Raw genomic sequence first — 24452 nt, 5'->3', positions numbered from 1 at the left:
TATCTTTTGATATGATGGATGACAATTTTTACATTAAATAGTTAACAATTTACCTCATCTCCAATAAAATAGAAATGATAAAATTATATTGTAGTTGGGTACATGAAATAGTTATACTTTTATAACTTTTGATCCAAAAACATGAAAGGAAAATTACACCAGAGAAAGTATATAATAGTCTTACGAGTTACTATGCAAAGTATATACCACTTGAAAATGCTGAAGATTGGGCCCATGCTAAGCACATGTTATATATATATAATGTCGGTTTGATTTGAGTTCAGGTTGATTTTTTTTTCTTTTAATACCAAATTAAACCACAAATAATTTTTTTTCAATTTAATTTAATTATTCGATTCGATTTGACTTTACGATTTGGCTTGTACATTTGTGGTTGGTATACAAGTAGTTGTATAATACTTCAAAGGCTAGCCGCTCTAGTCCTTTAAAAGAGCACAGAAATATGTAAATTGTAGCTACGGCTCTAATTAATCACCAAATAGTTGTCAATGTCATCCTTTACATTCTCAGCCTCAGCTCTGCAAATGCAATTCACCGATTCGTCGAAATTTGCAATCCCATTTCCAACTCTCAGCTTCAAATGTCAAAAACATGTAATAATCTCAAGAAATGTGAAGTTAGGTTCCCGCATATTGAAGGCATTGAAATCTTCTGACCAAGAAATGGAAAACGAGGGTTCTTCTGAGATTGCAAATGGCCCATCTACCAGTTTCTTGTCTTTACTTTGCCCCTTGCTTAAACTCTTTTCAGTGAGTTTGTTCTTTGTCAAATATTGATTTCATTTTTTTCTCCTTATTGAGTTAGGGTCTTCTTTGAGTTTTCGAGGACAAAAACTTAAACCTGTTCATGGGTGAGCGGGTTGAGTTATGAGAGTAACGAGTGATATTTAATGGTTGGAAAATACTGGTTTCTCTTTGGTAAGTTGGAAGCTGCAGTTTAATCTGGATTTATCTAACAAATCTTCAATTTAACATTTATAACACCAACTGCTTCCTGGGGATGTGTCTAGTTCAAGGTCGTGCATTATGCTGCTGATTCTATTTATCAATGCTTATCGGTTTCTTTGCTGCATTCTTCATGAAAAATTTATTTGACATTCTTATGTTTAATAATATAATCGGTCATCATGCAGGGAGGAGACCTCTCAAGCAAAAGAAACTATTTATTGGAGGTACCAACACATTATAAGTTCTTCGATTTGTTTTCCATTTTAAGTTCTGCAACTAACTATATATATAGTCACTCAACTTTTATTTGATTGGACCTAAGTCATTATATTACTTTTTGTAATGAAAAAATTATTCCACTTTGTCTAACAAATATCATAGAAAGTCACTCAACTTTGCCTAAATATCACATAAGATCACTAGATCATTGAACCTACAGCATCTGTTCTTTGTAACCACAAGTCACTAAAATATTTTAATGACTATGTATGATGCTTAGACATAACTGAGTAGCTTTTTTGTTTTAAAAAATAGATTACTGATTACTGTGTTGCTGACATAAAGTTGAGTGACTTTTTCGTTACAAAGAAGTGAAAGTTGAATGACCATCTTTGTAGTTAAGCGCTGTTATTTGTGCACTCTAACTCTTCTATAGATGTTATTGTCTACTGGTAATGCAATCAGTATTTATTGAGAAGTTATTTGAACAGGAAAAAGAATTTGAGGTTGAAAGACAAATGGAATGGAAAAAAGAAATATAATGGAGCTAATCTTGGATTGATGTTCTATTTGTGGGTATTTCTGGCAAAAAGAAAAGGGGATAGTAACATATACATCCGCAAATGTTTAAGAATCTCTGTATAGACTACTGTTTAGTAGTTGGATTTGTAATTAAGCTGCAAGTTTGTATCCATGAAGTTATCTTGTCCTTAGCATGTTACTTCTCAGGATTACCTGCTAATCTAGTAGATATGCAGTTCACAATTTGCTTGTACTTCTCTTTTTATTTCCTTCCTGCTTTTCATAAATTTGAGCTACATTAATAGTATGGAGATTTTACAATTTTTGGAAAACTTTTGTGTTGAATCTTTAGATAATTATGTTTGAAAGAAGTCGAATTTAACTGAAAAAAGACATTAATGCCATTTTCTACAAAATACGATTTAAAGAAATGTAAACATGAGTGCTGCATGAATCTTGTGAAGGGAACCAAGAATGAAGGATGATAAATAAGCACAAAAAGATCATGAGATGCAGTAATGAAAATCAAAGACTTAAGGATGAGGAGTTAAATTTTTCACCAGTTATTGACCTCCCAGGCCAAATAATCCTGGGTTTTGCAGAAATTACAACAACAACATACCCAATGTAATTCCACAAGTTGGGTCTGGGGAGGGTAGAGTGTAGGCAGACCTTACCCCTCCCTACCTTGGGAGGTAGAGATGTTGTTTCCAGTAGACCCTCGGCTCAAGGAGATTTGAAGCAATTAACAACTTTTAAGTTTATAAATCAATTCATTTACTTTGTAGTTAACTTTGATCATGGTAGCTTTGAATATTTATGAATTTCACTTATTTCAATATATGACGTATTGGATATTAAATAAGACAACAGAAGTGACAATTGGTACTTTATTAACGACCCTTGATCAGCAAACAATTAGCTTACTTGTAATAGAAGTTAAACCTAGGATTTTCCTTAGAGAAGTATAGACTTTACTGATGTATGTGCACAACCCTTGAACACTTGGATTCATTAATCAGGAAAAGACGAATAAGAAAAGAGAATTGATTGACAGTTTTTCAAACTGTCTTTCTGAGACAGCATGGCGCAGGGTAGATAGAATTTTTGAACTTTGTACCATCAGTTGTGCCCATCTTACAGTTGTTTATCTGACATAATTATAGGTATGCTTGCATAGTAGTTGTTAACCTTCTAAATGAGTTGATGGTATGTTTGCATAGTAATTGTTAACCTTCTAAATGAGTTGATGGCTTAATTTGTTTTAGCCTTTCATGCTTCGCTTAATCCTTGAGTACCTATTTCTTGTAGGAAGCCACATCTACGCTTTCTACCTTGGCAAGACTCCCATGGGGTTCACGAGTACAATATGGTACATTAGGCAGTAAAGATGGGACTAAAGTTAATCCTCCAATGCACCTTCAGATCTTTGAATTCGGTGAGCATCTCTCCGTTGTGGGCTAAGCTTAAATCATCTGCCCCCTTGGCTTATAATCCCGGATGTTAACTAATATAAATATTACCAGTGGTCCCTTATCTGTGAGATTTGATATGCTGAACTAATCACATTACTGAAATCTCAAAATCTTGAAAGTATTGTTTTTCTCGTACACGCATTAGAAAAAACAGAGTAGGAAACGTTAACTCTTAGCTTTTAATACTCATATGATTAGTGCTGAAGATACTGTTTCAATGCTTAAATTTAATAAATACCCAGCCCGTCATCTAACAGTTCACATATTTTTTAACCTAAAATGAAGTGGTAGACCATTGTTTCGTAGTCAATTCAACTTGAAAACACTAGCTTATATTGTTAATAAGCTGCTTTTGAAGTATTCTCACGTTTCTCAAGATATGCACACTTTAAATTTGGAAATCCCTAAAAGTGTGGATAAAGGCAAACTCTAAATTGATTGTAGGAGAATACAAAGTTAACCTTTCATACACATCTAAATATGAAACCTATTACGAGCTTTCGTTAAGGGGTGTAGTATTCACATATAACTCGTGTAATGCTATGCCTAAATGCATGTGTTACTTCATCATGGAATAACTCAGGTTCTTATAGGAATTGTCAACAGAGGCATGCCCATTTTGCAGAAGGGTTAGGGAGGCAATGACCGAACTTGATCTGTCTGCTGAAGTGAGTATACTCTTACCTAGATCTAATTTGATAATCCTCATCTCCGAATACATGTTGTTTTAGTAATTTTGTTCTCCGGGCCAGCTTGAGCGCGTTTGACTAATTACGTGCACTACATACTACCTTCCACCAACATAGGCAATGAGTAACTCTATCCACCAAGGTTTTCCTTGTAGTCCATGGTATTTGACTTTGGGGAAGCTCATTCCTTGAATGGATCATAACTTATACAAGGACAATCTTTGTAAGAAGGACCAAAGCACACTGAAAGATACAATTCATGGAGAGTAAAGAAATAGAGCAAAGTTCAGCGAACCAAGTACCTGTATCTTACCCTTTCAAGGAAGGGGAAAAATGACATTATACAACATATTTAAATAAAAAATTGTAAAGATAAGACACTTGGGCCTAACTCAATCCCAAAGGCTAATTAATGAAGGGAGGATTGGCCAAGTCTATATAAGCAGACCACTGTCCATTCCCCAACCTATGTGGGACTCTAACCCACTCTAACAAAAATAAACAAATCCTACGACATATGGAAAGAAATCACCTAGTGGATTTTGACATAAGACCTTCTGGTTCTCAATCTACTTTATTGATCACACTCTTGGGCGCTCCTTATATATGTGGTATGAGCTTTAAATATTTTGAAGTGGTTCATTAGTCTAAACTATGTGATGTCCACACTGAATTTTTGATGTCCCATAATCTTGTGAAAAAATGTGGGTATCTCACTTGTGTTGGCTGAGTTGGAGCACTTTGAGAGACATTGGGATTTCGGATACTCTAGGCGTTTTAAAGTTGAGGAGGTGAAGCGTGCTATTAGTAGGATGAGCAGGGGAAAAGCAATAAGACCAGAAGAGATCCTGGTGGAGTTCTAGAAAAGCACAGTTAGAGTAGGTTTGGAGTGGTTGACTAGCCTATTCAATGTCATTTTTAAGACGACAAAGATGCCCGAGGAATGTAGGTGGAGAAAAATGGTCCTTTTGTTCAAGAACAAGGGTGATATCCAGAATTGCAACAACTACATGGGTATTAAGTAGTTAAGTCACACTATGAAAGTTCGGGAGAGAATGGTGGAGATGAAGTTAAGGAGGGGTGTGTCCATTTCTCAGAATCAGTTTGGGTTCATGCCAGGGTGATCAACCATAGAAGCTATCCTTCTTGTGAGGAGAGTGATGGAGAAATATAGAGAAAGGAAGAGGAACTTACATATGGTGTTCATTGACCTTTAGAAGGCCTATGACAAATACCGAGGGAAGTCTTGTGGCATGCCTGGAGGCAAGAGGTGTATAGTGGCCTACATTAGGGCAATAAAGGACATGTCTGGAGGAGCTAAAACGTGGTAAGAATGGTAGGAGGAGATTCAGAGCACTTTCCTATGGAGATGGGTTACACCCGGAATAAGCTATTAGTCTGTTTCTATTTGCCTTAGTGATAGATGAATTGACACGAAACATTCAAAATGAGGTGCCTTGGTGTATGTTGTTTGCGGATGACATAGTACTGATTGATGAGACTCGCGATGGAGTTAATGCTAAGTTAGATGTGTGGAGACAAACTTTGGAGACTAAATAGTTTAGGTTGAGCACGACCAAGACAGAGTATGTAGAGTGTGAATTCAGTGATGCGAGACATGAGGTAGGCGTGGAAGTGAGATTTGACACACGAAATATCCCCAAGAGTGATAGATTCAGATTTGACACACGAAATATCCCCAAGAGTGATAGATTCAAGTACCTTGGGTCTATAATTCAAAGGGGTGGGGACATCGATGATGATATCACACATCGTATTGGTGCGGCGTGGATGAAGTGAAGACTTGCCTTTGGAGTCTTATTGATAAAAAGGTACCACCAAAACTCAAAGGTAAGTTCTATAAAGTGGTTGTTAAACCGTCATTGTTGTATAGGCGGAGTGTTGACCATTGACCAGTTAAAAACTTTCATGTCTAGAAGATGCATGTTACGGAGAAGAGGACGCTGAGGTGGATGTGTGGTCATACTATGACTGATAGTAATAGACATGAGGATATTTGGAATAAGCCAATAAGGTGGGAGTGACCTATGTGGTGGACAAGATGAGGGAAGTGCGATTGAGATGGTTTGAACATGTGAAGAAGAGATGCATTGAAGTGCGAGAGGTTGGTTATAGAGGATATGAGGAGAGGCAGAGGTAGTCCGAAAAAGTATTGGGAGAGGTGATGAGACAAGATATAACCTAGCTTCAGGTTACCGATGGCATGACCTTAGATAGGAGGGTGTGGAGGATACGTATTAGGGTAACTGCAATATTGTCTTGCTTGTGGTGATTGGTCTTTGTCTTTGTACTAGGGGTATTAAAACTGTTTAGTATGCTGTTTAGTGTGTTCCGACTATCGCACTATTGTATTGTTGATTTGCTTCTTTCTGTTAGATTTTGCACTACTTACGTGTTACTTGCTATATTTTCTTCATTGGCTCCTTTTTTGTACCTGGATTTGCTGCCAAGGGTCTTTCAGAAATAGCCTCTCTACCTCCACGAGGTATTGGTAAGGTCTACGTACATTTAACCCTCCCCAGACCCCACTTTTGAGATTTCACTGGGTATGTTGTTGTTTCCTTTGAGGAAAATTCTTTTTTTTCATGTTGGAACGAAAGAGTATTGTTTCTTGATCATGTTAAAATTTTCTAGTTTTGGTTTTGATTTTTCCAGATGTATCAGAAACATTTTAACTTACCCACCCTTTACCTGCTGCAATTTTTTTTTCTATAGAGTCAGAAGAAACATATGCAAAAAAAGCAATGCCAGCTTTTATGGTTTCAGTTGCATAACTGGATTCCTTCATTCGTTTCTTTGAGTATGATTTCTCCAGAAAAGAGAAAAATGCATTTGTTACAATGACGTAGTTCGTTAGTAGCTTTTGGAATATAGATACAACCATCATTAGTTATGACGATAACATTGCTAAGTGTTGAAGAGTCACCCTCTCTGTTCCAACTTACTATACAATGCCTACCATTTTAGGCAGAGCTAGACTACCCAAGTATTTGATCCTTTTCCCTAATGGATAAGTTTCCATACATTGATATAGGTACCACTTGATTTCTTCGTTTTCCAAAAAGAACTTTTTGAGGAACTGTCCCCCCACCTTCACGCTTTTGGGTACTTTTTTTCCAAGTAGTAATCCATGCTGATTCCATAATAGATTATTTCTATAACAAAAGAGACTCCAAGATAATATTCAATTCACACTTTCTCTTCATCTCCATGGTTGTCAAAACAGAATTAAAGTCAAATAGAAGGAAGTATTCATTAGCCAATTTACGTAATTGCATTATTTGCAAGTTAAGACCAGGAGAGCAGTTGGTTTCTTGTTCTTTGTGATTTTCCTCAAATGAGGGTTGTAGGGTTTCAGTTAAGACAAGATAACTTGAGGACATAGAGGGACTATGAGTCTATCTATGTATGGACTGGCTCTTGGTTTTTGTCTCTCTCTCTCTTTTTTTTTTTTCTCTTTAATCAGTAGGTTTGATTGTTGGTTTTGGAATGTTATAGTGTCTTTGCAAGATATATCAAAATTCAAATTGACTTGTGTATCGAGCGTTCAAATAGAAGCAACAAAAGTTGAGTGAGGCTTTCTTCTTCCAATTTTGGAGGTGTAGGGAATTTGAATCTACACCTTTTATACTGAAGCAATTTCATTTTTTTTCCCGCCTTTATTGAGCACTGCAATTTTTCTTATGTAGGATCACCAGATTAGCAAGATTTGGGAAAATCCATTTTTTCAGTATCATTGTAATTATTAGGTTTTGTTAGAAGCTGTACACTTGTACAGGTACATACAATTAGCGATGTGCCTATCATCGAGCTAGATGCTATCTCAATTAAGAGATCACCAGCATCTATTTGGAGAATCAACCTTGTGATAGTCTTGGTAATATTGGTGAGATGACCTGGACCTGAAATACATGGGCTTCACGCAAACTAGCTAAATCAAGTCTTGTCCTCAAAAAAGTTCTCAATTTTACACTCAGATATTTTCTTTTGGAGATCCCAAGGGTTGCTGGCTCACAGTGTCAAAAGGTGGAAATTCAGCAACATAGTTGCATATGCTTTTAAAGAAGAATTAGTTAGTAAAATTTGGTTAACCCTTGCTTTCAGTTACATTTTTTGTAAAACCTTGCCATTAAGTTATGTAATTATATAAAATAGACATATCATCTAACCTGAAACTTTCCATTAAACATGAAAAGCTGCAAATCTTCCAGCTACTCAAATGTATTTCTCCTGAAAAATTTAAGTTTTAATACTTTAAAGCGCACTATGAATATTGAAAATATCATTTTTGTGTTCCACACAATGCTACGGATGAATACGGAGCATATAGAGGTGTTATGAAGTGCGTATCAATGTTTGTAGGTAAGTCGCGTGGGAGGAAGATCACAATAAGGAAGGAAGAATTTTATTTTTTAAAAAAGAAATATAACAAATGCTAGGTTTGCCATGCCCAATGTTTTGACGACGCGAGCCATTGCGCCGGTGGGCTTGGCAAAGCAGAGGGACTTCTGGGTGACACATAGCGGTAGCTCCTTAAGAAGCAGAATTTAGGTCACCAGGCGTGATGGGCTTGGGGCGTGCGACCGTGGCTATAAATAGCAAAGTCAGGGCAGCCATTATTTTGTCCAAATTTTGGCTAAGTGGTGGAACTTTATCAACCCCATTTCACCTATTCTTCAACATTTACACTCAATGTAACTTTTATGTGATTAGAGTCCTAACTAACATTGGAATTGCTAGATTTCAAGAAAATCTTTCAAGAACTCTAGAAGAGGAAAGGTTTTCTTCAAGAAATTAAATCTAAACTCTACGTAGGTTTTTGTGGATTGTTAGTGAGTATTTATGCTAGAAATAAATGTTTGTTGGAGTTGTTGGTGGATGGGTGACCATAGATGCGGAAATCTAAATATGCATTTTACTGCATTAATGAAGTTGTTGGGTAGATGAAGATGATGATAAATAGTGGCGATAGAGTTTTGATGGTGTATTGTTATGGATCAAATGAACCTATTAGCATTGTTGTTGAGATTATTTAGGATGGTTAACACATGTTTCCCCAAAATAGTCCATTGTGAAATTTTTGAAAATTAGGCGCAACTATAGAACACTTAGTTGATTAAATGGAGATCATTATGAGATGATGATATATTTCTGTCATGACCCAAAATGGATGTGATGACACTCGTCTATTCCCACCAAGACAAGTCAGCCTCAAACCCAACAACATGAAAGAAATGCAGAAATTAAAACAAGAATAACATAAGAGCGAATAACTTAGTCATTCTAATATAACCTCAAAACCTGGTTGTCACGTGTACAAGCCACTAATGTATAAAGTTCAAAATTGAAAGATAATTACAAGTCTCAATGTCTTTGCTTCTCAAATAGAACAAAGCATAACATAAGGAACAAGAGGGCCCGCTGGGATGACACGCAACTACCTCTCAACATCCTTTGAATACCTTGAAATAGAAGAGCAATCACACGGATCTGGGCTCGGAACCTACACAAGTGTAGAAGCAAGAAGTGAGTACCAAACAACACGGTACTCAACAAGCAACCTACTAAAAAAGTAAATTAGCTAGAATACGAGTACTCTTTTCATCCTAACCGACCTCATCACACTACAACCTGCATTGAAATCGACTCAACCTTACAGTTTTACAATACATAGTTCACAAGGCTTAACAATCACAGTCCAATAGTCAGCTTTACCATTCTCAAAAAAAAAAAACAATCACAGTCCAATAGTTACAGTTCAACAACCAACAAGTTTCAAGTATGACAATCACAAGTACCAAGTAGATCAATCACAAGTATTAAGTAGATCAATCACAAGTGTCAAAATGCATCAAATCACAATAGTCAAACCCTTATCGGAACCATTTTCCTTTGGCACAATATCACTCGTCAGAACCATTTTCCTTCGGTTTTATATCATATCACTAGCTGGAACCATTTTCCTTCGGCTTTATATCATATCACTTGTCAAAACCATTTCCCTTCGATTTTATATCATAGCCCTAGCCGAAACCATTTTCCTTTGGCTTTATATCATATCACTTGCCGTAACCATTCCCTTTGACATAATCATGTCTCATCATGGTGCAAAGAAATCAATGCAAATAAGCAATTTCACACCATAAGGAAGAGACAACAACTCAAGCAATTCAAGTCCACAATAATGCCATCAAAGCATTTCATCAATCAACAAATTAGGGTCCACAACAAGGCAATTCACAAAGCATTATGATCTACAGGTTGCCTTTTTCATTAATCTCCTTTTTATTCATTAAGATTAATCAAGTGGAATAAATGAATCCATCACCTCATTCCCATTACTCCCCAACACAAAATGAAGGGAAATACAAGATTCTATAAGTTTTACAAGGTTTAGAAGATCCCTTGCCTCAATTTAATCAAAAGTCAATCCAAGACTTGAGTCTTCCCTTTCCGAACAATGCCCAAAGCCACACAATCTATTTCAATCAAGTAATCATAATAAGATTCCGGAATTAACAACATCCAAGTCATACATTTTAAAAAATGGATCAAATCAACTCAAGAACCCAATTCCGTAAATGAGGTTTGAATTCGAAAATCTTTACTTGAAAATGTTACCCAAGGCATTTGGAACTCATCGGTGAAAACCATTTCAAAAAAATAATTAAATTAGTTCACAATCATCATTTTACTTTAAAACACAAGTTCTTGAAAAATCTTGCCATTTGCCGATCAAAATCCCAAGTTTTGATGTTAAAATCCATAAATGAGAAAAGGGAATTAAAGTTTTATGGTCACAAAATCTTACCCAAATGATTTAGGACAAGAAATCTCTTCAAATCGCCTCCAAGGGTTTTCCAAAACCAAAATGGGAAAAAAAAGGGGTAAAACCCCAAAATTGCAGGTCTATTAACCTTCTCTGATCTCGCAAAAGCGGACATAGGTTCGCTTAAGCGAATGTCGCTAACGCGACCCTCGATTCGCTTAAGCGAACCCTGCTTAAGTGAGGTCTCTCGCTAAAGCGAAGCCTCCTTCGCTTTCACGAAGGTCACTTAAGCGGGATGGCCTTCGCAAAAGCGAGGCCTGCTAACACCAGCAAAAAAATACAGCCAACTACAAATCATCAAATGGACCCCTCAGGATTCGTTTGGAACCCCGTAACACTAATCTGAGGGCTCCTTGACCCGAATCTCATGAAAGTCACAAGAAATGAACATACCGCCTAAAAAGGCTAAATCAAGCTCGGGATCTTTAAAAATTCAATCAAGACCTTACTTAGAACTTAGACCATCCCCCAAATCCAAAGAAACTCTCGGACTGCCGATCCGAGAATCCGAACCTTGAATGTTGACCAAAGTCAACCCAAAGGCTAAAATCTCAACAATTTCAACCTTAGGACCTCAAATCCTCAAAAAGATTCTGAATTTGAGGCCGACAACTCTCTTGGACAAGTCTCCACACTCCAGGACTGATGGAATCAACAAAATTCCATTCCAACACTCGAAACTCCAAAAAACACCCAAAAACCACTTTTAAGCTACTTTAGCCTTTCAAAACCCAAAATTTACGCAATTCAAAACTTTCACTCAAAGCTCGAAATCAACTTTCAAAACTCAATGAGAAATGACTCGGGGTCAAAATTGGGAGGTGTAAAACGGTAATTTTACGAAAATTTTCAAATTGGGTACTGTTGTGATGACCAGTTCATATATGTAGAATGAAGTCGTTGGGTACCGTTGTGATGACCATGACAATTTTAAACTATTTAAGGGTGACTTGAGGTATGCTGGGACTAAACTATCTCATGAGATTTCCATACGAATTTATGACTTCGAATTGATGATTTAAATGAGATTCGATGCATGTGCCAAACAAGCTTGTGTGGTTCGCTCCTTGGTTTGAAATAAATGTTGAAATTGCCCAATTGTCCAAGTCTTGAACTCTATATAAGTGGTTATGATTCTTATATGACTCATGTGTCGTTTGTGCAACACACCATGCTTTCAAATGTTTCTCATAACATGTTTGATTACAAAATTTATGAAATATTTTCAAATGATAATAGTGGAATCAGTTTCTCTTGATTTTCATTAAAGAAATGACATGAGCTACTTGATATAAAGAAAAAGGAAATGAGTAATAATGATGGTGTGTTGCCTAGTTGATCAGGGTATATACTACAACCTATGTGGATGGTATCCTGATGTATGCAACACCACTTGTGTAATTGATGTTGAAACACACAATATTGAGAATGATGCTTGAAATGTTAATCCTATGAACAAAGTTCCTTTGTTGAAAAATGAATTTCTTACCTCTACATTGGGTACTTGAATTTCTTGAACTTTTTTTTTTTTTTTGGTTTAACTGGCATATATATTTCATTCATACCAAAACATACAAGTTAGTTCAGACAGCCTGGACAAGCTGCTCTATTTACAATCATATCGCTACAACTAAGAAAAATTAGAAAAACTAATCAGGATAGTTAGAAATCTCTTGTAGTCTCCTTCTCCAAATTGCATTGTTTCTGCCTAGTACGTGTAGATGGATCACCATGTCTTTAATCAACAATTCTGGCTGGAATGTTTTCCTTTGAAATCGAGCATTGTTTCTAGCTTGCCACAACTTATGTATCACCATTGCAAAAGCACAACTTGTTATCTCTGCTGTTCCACCTTTTTTCTTAGCTATTTGGCTCATCCAATGCAATTCATCTTCCCATCTCATGGGTTGTCTGTTATGCCCCAACCATTGTAGTACCCACCTCCAAATGTTTGTGGTAATTCGACATTCGAAGAATAAGTGTGCAAATGTTTCCATGTGCAATCCACAGAAAGCACATTCTGGTGTCACATTGATTCCAAACTTCAATAGTCTTTCAGCTGTTGCAAGTCTCTGTTTTATGGCCAACCATAGTATAAATCTATGCCTGGGGTGTATCCTTGGATGCATTGTTAGAGATTTCCAGGCAACTTTAGGATGGTCTGGAAGCAGGGAAATATACATCTTGTGTATTGAGAACTTTCCCCCTAGTTGTATACCCTGCATCTGCTGTGATATTATCCCATGAATATGGCTTCTAATCCTCAGCTGCTCCCTTGCCTCCAGCACTTTTCTAACCACCCAAGATGCATTCCTGGGGATCCTTACTGGATACATGTCTCCAGTTTTGATGTAGTAGCTATGAACCCACTGCACCCATAAACAATCTTTCTTTCTATCTATGTCGCATAGAAGTTTAAGAATAGCTACTTTGTTCCAAGTGCATAGGTACATTATATTAAGTCCTCCTGCTGCTCCTGGTAGGCAGATGTTTGCCCAAGACACTAGAGCTTTGATACTGTTACAGCACCAGTCCATAGAAAAGTTCTACAGAGTTGTTCAATTGTCTTGATTACCTTCTTGGGTAAAAGAAAATTCTGAGCCCAATAAGCCTGTACTCCAAAAAGGACTGCTTTGATTAATTGTAATCTCCCTGCATATGACAATAGTTTGGCAGACCAACAAGTTATTTTAGCAGTTATCTTCTCAATTAAAGGGAGGTATGCATTAACTCCAAGTTTTTGAGATGCTAGAGGCACTCCTAGGTATCTGAATGGCAAAGTCCCCTCAATGAATCCCAATGCTTCAATTATGCTTTGCTTTGTATGATCAGTCACCCCAGCAATGTATATGGAACTCTTCTCTGCATTTGCTTGTAGGCCTGATGCGTCAGAAAAATTCCTAAAGGCAGCATACATCAATTTGACTGATATTAAGTCAGCTCTGCAATACATCAATAAGTCATCAGCAAAGCAAATGTGAATGCTGTTCAGTCTTTCACACCTGGGATGATAATTAAAGTCCACATTTGTTGCCATTTGCTTGAGTTCCCTTCCAAGATACTCCATAGCCAATACAAAGAGATAGGGGGAAATGGGATCCCCCTGTCTGAGCCCCCTTTGTGCTGGAAAAGATTCAGTTAGCCCACCATTCAAAGGCAAAGAATATGATACTGTAGATATACATTTCATGATCCATTGCACAAACTTTTCTGGAAACCCCATATCACTCTACAACCTCTCCAAGAAACCCCTATCCAAAGTGTCATATGCCTTCCTTAGGTCCACCTTTAACACACATCTAGGTGAAATCCATTTTCAATTATAGCTCTTGAATATTTCATGACTGACCATGATATTATCAACTATACTCCTACCCTCCACAAATGCTGATTGGGCTTTATCAACAAGACCAGAAATCACTAGCTTCAGTCTATTAGTTAAAACCTTAGCTATGATTTTATATAAAGCGGTGCAGCAAGCAATGGGTCTATAATCACTAACCTTTGTTGGCGCTTTGACTTTAGGAATTAAAGTTACTGCTGTAACATTAATAGCATGATGGATCCTACCAGTCTGAAAAAAATGTAGTACAGCTGCTATAACATCCTTTCCAACCACTTTCCAGTTCTTGTAAAGAATTCAATGGGAAAACCATCCACTCCTGGAGCCTTGTCCTTGGGCATGCTCTTTATGGCCTCCACTATCTCCTCATTTGTTACTTCCTGATGAGCTCTCTTTGCTGCATGATAGTTAGGCATGGACCACCTCTAACCACTCTAGTATTTAAACATTTCAATTCAGATGCTTTTGACCCCATCAACCCTTTGAAAACAGAAATAAATTCTGCTTCAATTTGTAAAGGTTCTGTCAGCTTTAGACCAGTTTCAGTACAAATGGAGGTAATAGTGTTATGACTAGACCTTATCTTCCACTGGGCATGGAAATATTTGGAGTTGGAGTCCCCAAGTTCAATCCAATTAGCCCTAGCTTTTTGTCTAAGTGCAGCCTCTTCAATATTACTCCATTTCTCCAACTCTATGATTGTCTGTTTCTCCCTTAGTTGCGCGGACTCTCCATTTTTGTTGCCGCACCCGTCTCGGATTCTCCAAAAATACACTACTTTTGGCGAATCCGACACGCACCCGTTGACATTTTTGAAGAGTCCGAGCAACATAGGTTTCTCCTGATCAATAAGTTCCTGATCCAGTTTACTAATCTGAATTTTGCCTTGGATTATCTCCAGTTTTTCCCTTAGTACCTGCAGCTTTTGCTTATATGAAGCAATATAGTTGTTTATGTCCCTGCTTTGATGTTTTACATTCTTGAGTTTCCCCCACACCTGCTTCATATTAATCTTCTCCACACTATCACCCCAAGCATTTCTCAGTTTTTCAGCAAAATCAGGATGCTCCATCATGTTATTGAAAAACCTAAATGGCCTTGGATGAATGCTGTTATACGGCTTACATTTGATCAGGATGGGAGAATGGTCAGATACTGAAGGATTCAAATATTCTGCCTCTATATGTCCAAACTGTTGCAGCCAAACCATATTCCCAAAGGCCCAATCAATCTTACTGTAGACTCTTATTTCCTCCCTGTTTGTTGCACCAAGTAAAATGCCATCCCACTCCCTTTATTGGTGTTAGCTGCAAATAATCTATAACATTTTGGAATCCCTGGACCTCTTGTTGAGTGTCAGGAGATCCCATTCTATCATCAGAACTCAGCACACTGTTAAAGTCCCCACTTATAATCCAAGGAAGTTGGTTCTGCAAAGTTAATTGCATAAGATTCTGCCATAACATTTCTTTCTTCTGCACTTCATTCCTAGCATAGACAACAGTATAATATAATCTCAGCTGGAGTCCTGGTTCTTCAACTAGGCAATGAATGAATTGCTCAAATATATCAAGTATTTGTACCTTCAATGTTGATTTCCACATAAGCCATATTCTTCCATTTGCATCATCCTTGTAATTATTTACACTAGACCAACCATATGCTACTCTGTTAATAATATGTGCAGCTCTCTTTACCTTAACCCTTGTTTCCAGGCAACCCATTATATCTATTCTATGTTTATTCAGAAAGAGTTTCAGCTCTTTCTGTTTGTGGCCTTGATTAAGTCCCCTTATATTCCAAGTAGTGAGTATTAAGCTGGAAGGAATGGCATATAGTTGCCAGCACTCTTCCAGTTACCCTGCATTGCTACCTCTTCAATCATTGTGTCATCTGCTATCTCTTCAACAAGTTGCTTACCCTCTCTCTGGCCAGGATCTATCACAGGTTGATCTGTAGGAATCTGGTGTACCTCTTGTATAAACTCACTTGCATCTTGAGGTTTGACAGGCATCCATTTGGCCACCAATTTCCTATTAACATCCTTCATCTTCCCCTTCCAATGGTCAACTTTTACTCCCCCTCCCATGTCCTTCTCCTTGGAGGAATATTTGTACCAGCAGTCATTCTCATTATGTCCAAGTCTAATGCACTGATTACAAAATTTGGGTTTGCATTCATACTCAATATTTTGATCCCATGGACCAGTAGGTGTTTCCACTACTATGACATCAGGCAAGCTCTTAGCCAAGTCCACCTCAATCAATACCCTGGCATAGGATATTTTTTCAGCATTTGCAGTGATCCCATCAGTGTATAATGGTATCCCAATTGCAGTAGCAAGTTTACTCAAGGCTCTAACAGAGCATTCAATTCAAAGTCCAGCTCCCAATTTCGCAGAATCATTGGTTTACTACCATAGAAATATGGCCCTGTTTGCATCTTTTTCTCTATCAATGGTGTTTTGGAACTTAAAAACATAGTATCCATCATCATGGTACAGAATCTTAGGTAGTGCAACAAAACCCCATACCTTCCTGATAAATTCCTCCAATAACATACCCTATTAGTGCATTCTCCCACTCCTTAACCTGTAATCGGATATCCTCCTCCTCAATCTGAACTGTAAGTATACCCTCCTTAATCACAGGGAGGATGAAGTTCAGGGTCTTACCATTACCGCGATTTCCTTTCACCTGTGCTGGAGCATTAGGAGTAGGTTGTGAAGACATGCCTGCATCAGAAAATTGCAATCGTCTCTTTGGCGTGTCCTTTCCGTCCGCATCTCCCAGCTGAATTTCATCCTCTAAGCTGCTAGTATCATTCTCCTTCACTGTCGTCTGGCACTTCAAAGGTAGAAAATCCCCAAAAGTAAGGGGTGACAGCTTATGAGTTGCTCCAGTAGCTGGTATGATGGTTTTGGGTGTGTGCTTAGGTGGTGATTGTCGCCGGCGGGGCATCGGTGAAGTATTCTTAGCTCACAATCGCTACCTTGCTATTGTGCGCTGAGAGCTTTCTCTAGAATTTTTTTCCCGTCCAAGAAAAATCGCAACAATTTCTTGAACTTTTTATTAAAACTTGACATGCATATTGAGTTTTATATAGCTCTTGCCCTACCATGTGGTGGTATAGCTATGATGTATACAGAGTGTTCCAATGCTCGGGCTTCATTCCATGTGCATATTTCAGGTATTGGTCAGACACAGGACAATCTACGTATGAACTAGAATCCTGCTTCTTTATAGCTATTTTTTGTGAACCCACTTATGGATCGTGGGAGCACGTTGTCTAGTTTATAATATTTTGTATAGTTTGACTAGTCCCGTAACTTCATTTATTCATTCATAGCATCATAGAGACTCCATAGATGAACTTGTAATATTTTGGGTTTATGGGTACTCACATGACCTTATGAATAACTTTCTTTATGCCTTATTAATGATTGTGTTTAGGCCGACAAGAGCCCTTTATCGAATAAATCTTTAAATTGAAAAAGAATCTTTATTTCACTTATTGAATTTGTAAAACAATTACTATGAAATGTTTTGGGTATGATTGTTGCATGTGGGTAGAAGCAGGTAGTAATTAAGTTATACATGTTTGCTTGGTGCAGATGGGTAAGTATTGGGTGCCGGCCACGTTTCATCCCTTTTTTGGTCGTCATCTAAGATCTAGATTGTTCCTCATCACTTGCTAGTAGGAATGAAAAGACCATGGTTTGAATGCAGAAGTCCTTTCTGTGTTTGTTTGTTTAGTGTTACTTGATTATGAGGTTTAATGTATTCATTTGCTGCAATATATAACACTTTAAAATGTTGAATATTAAATGCACCCAAGGGTGTGGCTTGGTTCTCAACGAAGTGGGTTGAGAATCATGAGGTCTCGGGTTCAAAGCCAGTGGAGGCAAAAACTCTAGGTGATTTCTTCCAATCTGTCCAAGTCTGATGTAGGCAGTTATCAAAACAAATGTTGAATGTTAAAGCTATTTACTTTTCCATATTTCAGTTTTATCTCTTATTTAATTTGCCATGAGGTTATCTTATGCTCCAAATGTGACTTTGTAGATTTACCCATGCCCAAAGGGTTCAGTGAGACACCGTGAAATGGTTAGAAGATTGGGAGGCAAAGAACAGTATGTAGATCATCTCTAGATAATTTTATATTGAGCTTTGTTAGTTTGACAAACATTGGAGGATTTTGTTTCCTTCTCCTTTAACAAACAAGTTCCGAAAAGCTAGATAACATGTAGAGCAAATAATGCTGAACCATGAGAAGGTGAAGATGCAAGAAGATCTTTCATGGATGTCTATTATATTGTATTCTTAATTTGTCTTTTCCTTCTGAATCACATCTTAGTATACCCCTTTAATTGGAGATCTTTGCCTAGTATATGCATATGGATAAGAGGCAAGAAGCTAATTAAACTAGGTATTCATTTAGGGCCATATTTTTGGTTCTTGCCTAATGCTGTCCTGGCTGTCATTCTTAACATAGTGAATTGCTGCTATTTTGCAGGTTCCCATTCCTTGTTGACCCAAATACTGGAACTTTGCTCTATGAAAGTGGTAAGAAGCATGAGTAGTGCAGTTCCTTTTCCTTCGTACTTTTTTGGTGTTCAAGGCAATTTCATTTGAGTGCTGAATAACTGTTCATTTTCCAACCAAATGGGTGCAATACCACATACATGCTTCAGCTTTTAAATGTTAGTGCACGGATCACGCTTTTAATTTGTGCTACCCTGGATTAAGATGAAGACTAATACCCTGTTTGGCCAATCTTCTAAAATCAGCTTATTTTGGTGTTTTTCAAAAAAGTACTTTTGGTGAGAAACAGTTTCTATTTGGCCAATAAATTTAAAGCACTTTTGAGCAACAATTAGCGTTTGACCAACATTTCTAATAGTGCTTCTTAGTATATTTTTTTCAAACGTACTTTTTCTATAAAGCACTTTTGAGGGAAAACCTACATCTTCTGAAAAACAGCTTCTGCTACTTCCCAGAAGCACTTATTTTCTCCCAAAAGCTTGGCCAAACACCTTCTTTTTATTTCTATTTTTTTATTTTATATATGAGTACTTGTTGTAAAATATAAGCGCTCTTGGCCTCCCAAAAGCTTGGCCAAACAGGCTATAAGCATAGTTGTGCCCTTGATTGTCTTACTAGCTTAAGAACAGATCCAGCTTTCTGTTTTCTTCTAGGGGTCAGGGGAGGAACTTTTATATTTGGAGTACAGTTGTAGGGATAGTTACATCATGTGAAGAGAGAACTACTAACCTGGTAGAGCCTTTCTCAAGACATCTTAATACCTTCCTTTTGGTTGTAACTTGAGAAACTTTGATACCTGAATTGATATGATGGTTCGCAATATTCAAGATGGCATACCCTTGGTATTTACACATTAACAAAAGCAAAGCATATGATCTTATGGTTCTCTCCATCACCAAAAACAATGGAACCCTAGCTTAGTTCTCAGTTGTATCTGATTTAGTGACTTGACTACTATTTACCTTCTCTTTTACTGTTTTACATGTCTCTATTATGTTCTAGGTTTTTGTTGGAATTCTTCCAAGTTACTCCTCTTCCATTTGCAATAGCACACAATAAAGGCAAGCTTTAGTACCCCCTATTCAAAGAGGGCTTTGCTTTTTGCACACTGGATCACCATGCAAGCTCATCATTGCTAGAGTAAGAACCAGTATATATTAAGCTGTCTACAAAATCTGATGGCATATGGGTCAGAAAAACTGCAAGCAAAAAGTAAATGCTTTACCGTCTCAGGTTTTGAGTTTAAAAGCAGTGGTTATTATCTTCAACAATCTCCTGACTTTTATCTCTCCAGTGTGCTAAGTTTGTTCTGATTGGTCAGCTAAAGAATGAAAGCTAATCTTGGGATTCTTTAAGGGAACCATGCCAATGGTTGTTATTCCCTTGTTTCTAGGAGTTGGTAAGCACTTCCAAGGGAAATATATACACACTGTCACCTTTCCATGTCACTTCATCAGCTCCAGTACAAGGAAGGATAGCCATAAGAATGGTGACCAGTTCACCAACTGCTGTAGTTCTCTAAATCATTTTCTTCCAGCTGAGCGCCATTGTACATTTTAAGTACATAAGCTACTATAGAATGAATACCAAGACCCATATGTCCTAGGTTCGTAGCAAATTAAAAACTTGCCAAAAAGAAAAGAAGCAAATAAAGAGAAAACAAGAGCTGCAATCTGTGTTATGCATTATACCAATTCCTTTTTATCAGGAGGCACCTCCTTTCTAATTGGGATATATGATATTGAAAAAGCTGATGAGACAACCAGCATTCTATACAACTCTGTTCCTCTAGTAAACTAATGAGTGGTTTTTATTTCTCAGGTGATATTGTTAAATATTTATTTCATCAATATGGTCAAGGAAGGAATCCATCTACTGGTCTCTTGGAAAGGTATTTATCATATCTATCATGCTAATGAATAGGCATCCTAATTTGGGGATCTTTTTTCCTGGTGGGTGTTGGGAGAGGGACTTCTGCATGGATAGCAGAGAAGGCAGAGGTTACTGCAGAGAAATTACCTTCAGATCAGTTTTCCATGATTAATTTCTCTTTTATTGTGCTTGATGATGATACTTATGCTCAATATTGAAAATGCACCCGCATGTCGACTTATCCAGTGAATGTAGGTGAATGGGAGGTCCAAATTTTCAGTGCGTTATAGTCCACATGTTGTTTGCCTTTTCCCACTTGAGCAGAATGATATATAGTAATTAATGTGGAATAAGATTGTTGAATAATTTCATTCATATTTTTCTATGTCATATACATGGCTTTATATATACGTAAGAGATTGTGGAATAGAATCACCTAAATCCCATGAAATCTGGGATTATACAGAATCATATATTTTACATTAAGAGAAAGAATCAGAGTAATTATATTCTAGATTACCACAATTATCCTAAGATCTTAGAGGATCATATCTTGATATGAAGAATATCTTCTCATCTTAGAGAATCATATCTTTGATGACAAGAATATCTTCTTGGAAATCCTCTATATCAGCCAACACTCCCCCTCAAGTGGGTGAATGGATATCTTCCATTACTAGCTCACTTATTAGATCTTGAAACACATTGTTTGGCAGTCCTTTTATTAAAACATCAGCCACCTGATCTTTTGTAGATACAAATGGCGTACAAATGAGCCCTCTATCTAGTTTCTCCGTAATGAAATGTCTGTCTACCTCAATATGCTTAGTGCGATCATGTTGTACAGGATTATGAGCTATACTTATTGCTGATTTATTGTCACAATATAGTCTCATAGGTCCTTCCCATCTTATCTTCAAATCATCAAGGATTATCTTTAACCATAACAACTCACAAACTCCCATAGCCATAGGTAAAAGCATCCAATCGGGTAAGTTCACATATTTTGGAACTTAGCAGAACCTATGGAGTGGCGTTTGAAGGTTTCAGGGGGGAAACACATGCATTACTGATGAAGCTCGATGAAAGAAAGAGGGTGATGGAGAAGAAAGGGGAAAATAGTGAAGCATCAACTTCTCGACACAGAGGAATTGGCAAGAATGAGCTGAAGAATTTTCTGTCAACAGAGGGAGAGTCCAGCCACTATTTCTCAAATGAAAGTAAATATATTATCGTGGAATGTTAGGGGGATTAACAAGATTTCAACAAGGAATTTGGTTACGAGCTCTCTACTTAAATGGAGAGGTGATGTTTACTGCTTTCAGGAGACAAAAATCAGCAAAGATGTAGAGAGGATTGCACAATTGTGGGCTAGTAGATGGATTAGGTGTGGGTATATCAAAGACGATGGCAGTAGTGGGGGGTCCTAATTATGCGGGACTCAAGAATTTGGGTAGGCAGTAGTGTAGAGGAAGGCAAATTCTCAATTACATACAAATTCGAAGTTGTCCAAGATGGGTTTTGCTGGTTTCTCACTGGTGTGTATGCTCCACATACCAGAACTGAAAAATTAGAACGCTGGGAAGAAATTGCAGCAGTTAGAGAGCTATGTGGAGGTCCTTGGATTACCTGTGGGGACTTCAACTGTCATGCCCCGAGCCTATACCCTGAGCAGGACTGGCACTCGATAACTATTGCTGGCCCCAAGCGAACCCTTGGCCTGGCTTAACTCATAGCGGAAAACTTAAAGCATTAATACAAGGATTCAAATGCACTTTAAAACAACTGTCTCAAATAAACTTGGAACGTTTAAGGACAAACATTCAGGTTAGCCAAAGTGGCAACTCAAGTCTTTTAGCAAAACATTTGAAATACAAGACTAAAGAACTCATATCTAATTGCCTATGAAGCCTCTAAATACTAAGAGGGATGTCGGGACAAGACCCCCGGTCATCCTAACAACTGACTAACAAGGAAATAAAAGAGAATCCTCCGGAAGCAATGAGGCTTACCAACTAACTCTGAGTGCTCAACTTGATCAACGAGGCGCTGGATGCTGATCCTGATTACCTGTATCTGCATCATAAGATGATGCAGGCCAAATGGCATTAGTACATTGAATGTACGAGCATGCGAGGGGAAAACTAAACATGACATAGGCTTGAAAGGAATCTGAAAAGAACACTTACCTTAGCTTTACTCAACTCATGAATACTCAACTCAAATGCAAAGTAAAACAACAATAAAGGTGCAGTTTATACAAAGCATTTAAAACTTAAAGAAATACAATAACAACTCAGTTTACATATAAAGTAATATAATACTGTGGGAGTTTCTCTAACCGACAACCATCACTATGAGCTAAAGTGATGATATAACGTCTCGCCCACGCTGCCAGAACTCCCTGGCGCTCTGAGTGGCACGGGGCTCCTGAGGGCAAACTTCAGAAGCTGGGTTGGGGCACTCTGGCTGGCGCGGCCCCTAGAGCCCAAACTTCAGAAGCTCCTTTGGGGTGCTCTGAGAGGTGCAGTGCCCCAGCTCCCTCCCTAGGTTTTTGACGAATTTTCTTGCTCATTTTTCAACTCTAAACCCTCTAGATTCATTTGGTTCTTTTCCCAAACACTTAGATTCGACTATGTCACCAATATATGTGGGAATCTACTCGAAATCACACCTAATTTCATGAATCAAACTCAATAAACTTCTCAACAACTCCAACTGTAAGAACCCACAAGAACTTAAACAAATTTCATCAAGAACTCATAATCTTTTCTTTCAAGAACACAATTACGCTGAATTGAATCATGATTGGCGCGTGGGTGAACTAACCCAATGCTATGTGATCTCACATACCTCGTAGGGATCACCCCTTGACGAAATCCACGATCTTAGCTTCAAAACTTGACGATTCCTTGTCTCTTCTCTTTTTTTCTTTTCTCTCAAAACCCTAACTCTTTTTGATGAAACGTAAAATGAACCAAATCAGTTTAGACCCCATCTTAATTACCAAAAACGAAATTTATTAATTGGGTATGGAAAAGACCAAAATACCATTCTAAAATCCGGTTTTGACTTTTCTTATCTAGATAGCCCAATTTCAAATGGACATATCTCCCTCATATGAACTCGGAATTGAGCAAACTCGGCGGTGTTGGAAAGATAATTCAAAGATCTTTCCTACGGTATCTGGTAGCACACCTAACTCATCGCGAGCTAGGAGTTATGGTCGTTTGAAGTTGACCAAAAACTCAAACTTAACAAACTTAATCAATTTTGCAAATTTTTCATTCTTTCCAAAAATGACTCTTCCTAACTCTAGCTCTTCCTAGTTCTTTCAAATAACGAGGTGTTACAATTTCTCCCCTTGGGAACATTCGTCCTCGAATGAGGTTATTCTTAGTAGGCTAAGGGTGTAAAATCTAACATTCAGCTCAAACACCCAACAAGCAAATCTAATACATTAAACATATCAACTTAAAAAGTACTAAGAAGAGAATTAGTACCTTGATCTGGAATTTCTCCGGGCTCAAAGAGATGTGGATATCTCTTCTTCATGTTCTCCTCAGCCTTCCAAGTAGCTTCCTCAACAAACTGGTTTCTCCAAAGAACCTTGACTGATACTAATTTCTTGGTCCTCAACTTGCGAACCTGACGGTCTAGAATCTGAACAAGGATCTCCTCATAAGACAAACTATCCTTGCTACAAATATCTTCAGTAGGTATGATGATAGGTGAAGGATCTTCCATGCACTTTTTCCATAACATGAAATACCGGATGAACTGCTACTAACTCTTGGGGTAGCTCTAACTCATAAGCTACATTACCAACCCTTTTGGATATTCTGTAAGGGCCAATATACCGGGAACTAAGCTTCCCCTTTTTACCAAATCTCATAACGCCCTTCATGGGTGAAACTTTTAAGTATACCCAATCATCTACTTCAAACTCTAACTCCCTTCTCCTAACATC

The 24452-nt window shown here is 37.6% G+C and overlaps 1 protein-coding gene across 2 annotated transcripts in view; it reads left to right on the top strand.

Annotated features, from left to right (window-relative positions):
• Window positions 1–464: 464 nt before the first annotated feature.
• LOC125845303 (uncharacterized) overlaps window positions 465–24452 on the top strand; it is a 37964-nt gene continuing 13976 nt past the window's right edge. For both annotated transcript variants that reach the window (XM_049524788.1, XM_049524787.1), the window contains exons 1-7: window positions 465–770; window positions 1154–1192; window positions 3021–3147; window positions 3791–3852; window positions 18131–18198; window positions 18582–18631; window positions 20432–20501. In XM_049524788.1, the coding sequence (XP_049380745.1) occupies window positions 510–770; window positions 1154–1192; window positions 3021–3147; window positions 3791–3852; window positions 18131–18198; window positions 18582–18631; window positions 20432–20501 (677 nt within the window). In that variant the 5' untranslated portion in view covers window positions 465–509. The remainder of the gene's footprint in view (window positions 771–1153; window positions 1193–3020; window positions 3148–3790; window positions 3853–18130; window positions 18199–18581; window positions 18632–20431; window positions 20502–24452) is intronic.

Source organism: Solanum stenotomum, chromosome 11 (assembly GCF_019186545.1).
Source record: "Solanum stenotomum isolate F172 chromosome 11, ASM1918654v1, whole genome shotgun sequence".
NCBI classification, from domain to species: domain Eukaryota; kingdom Viridiplantae; phylum Streptophyta; class Magnoliopsida; order Solanales; family Solanaceae; genus Solanum; species Solanum stenotomum.
The sequence above is the reverse complement of the archived record's forward strand: the minus strand, read 5'-3'. Positions and strand labels throughout refer to the sequence as shown.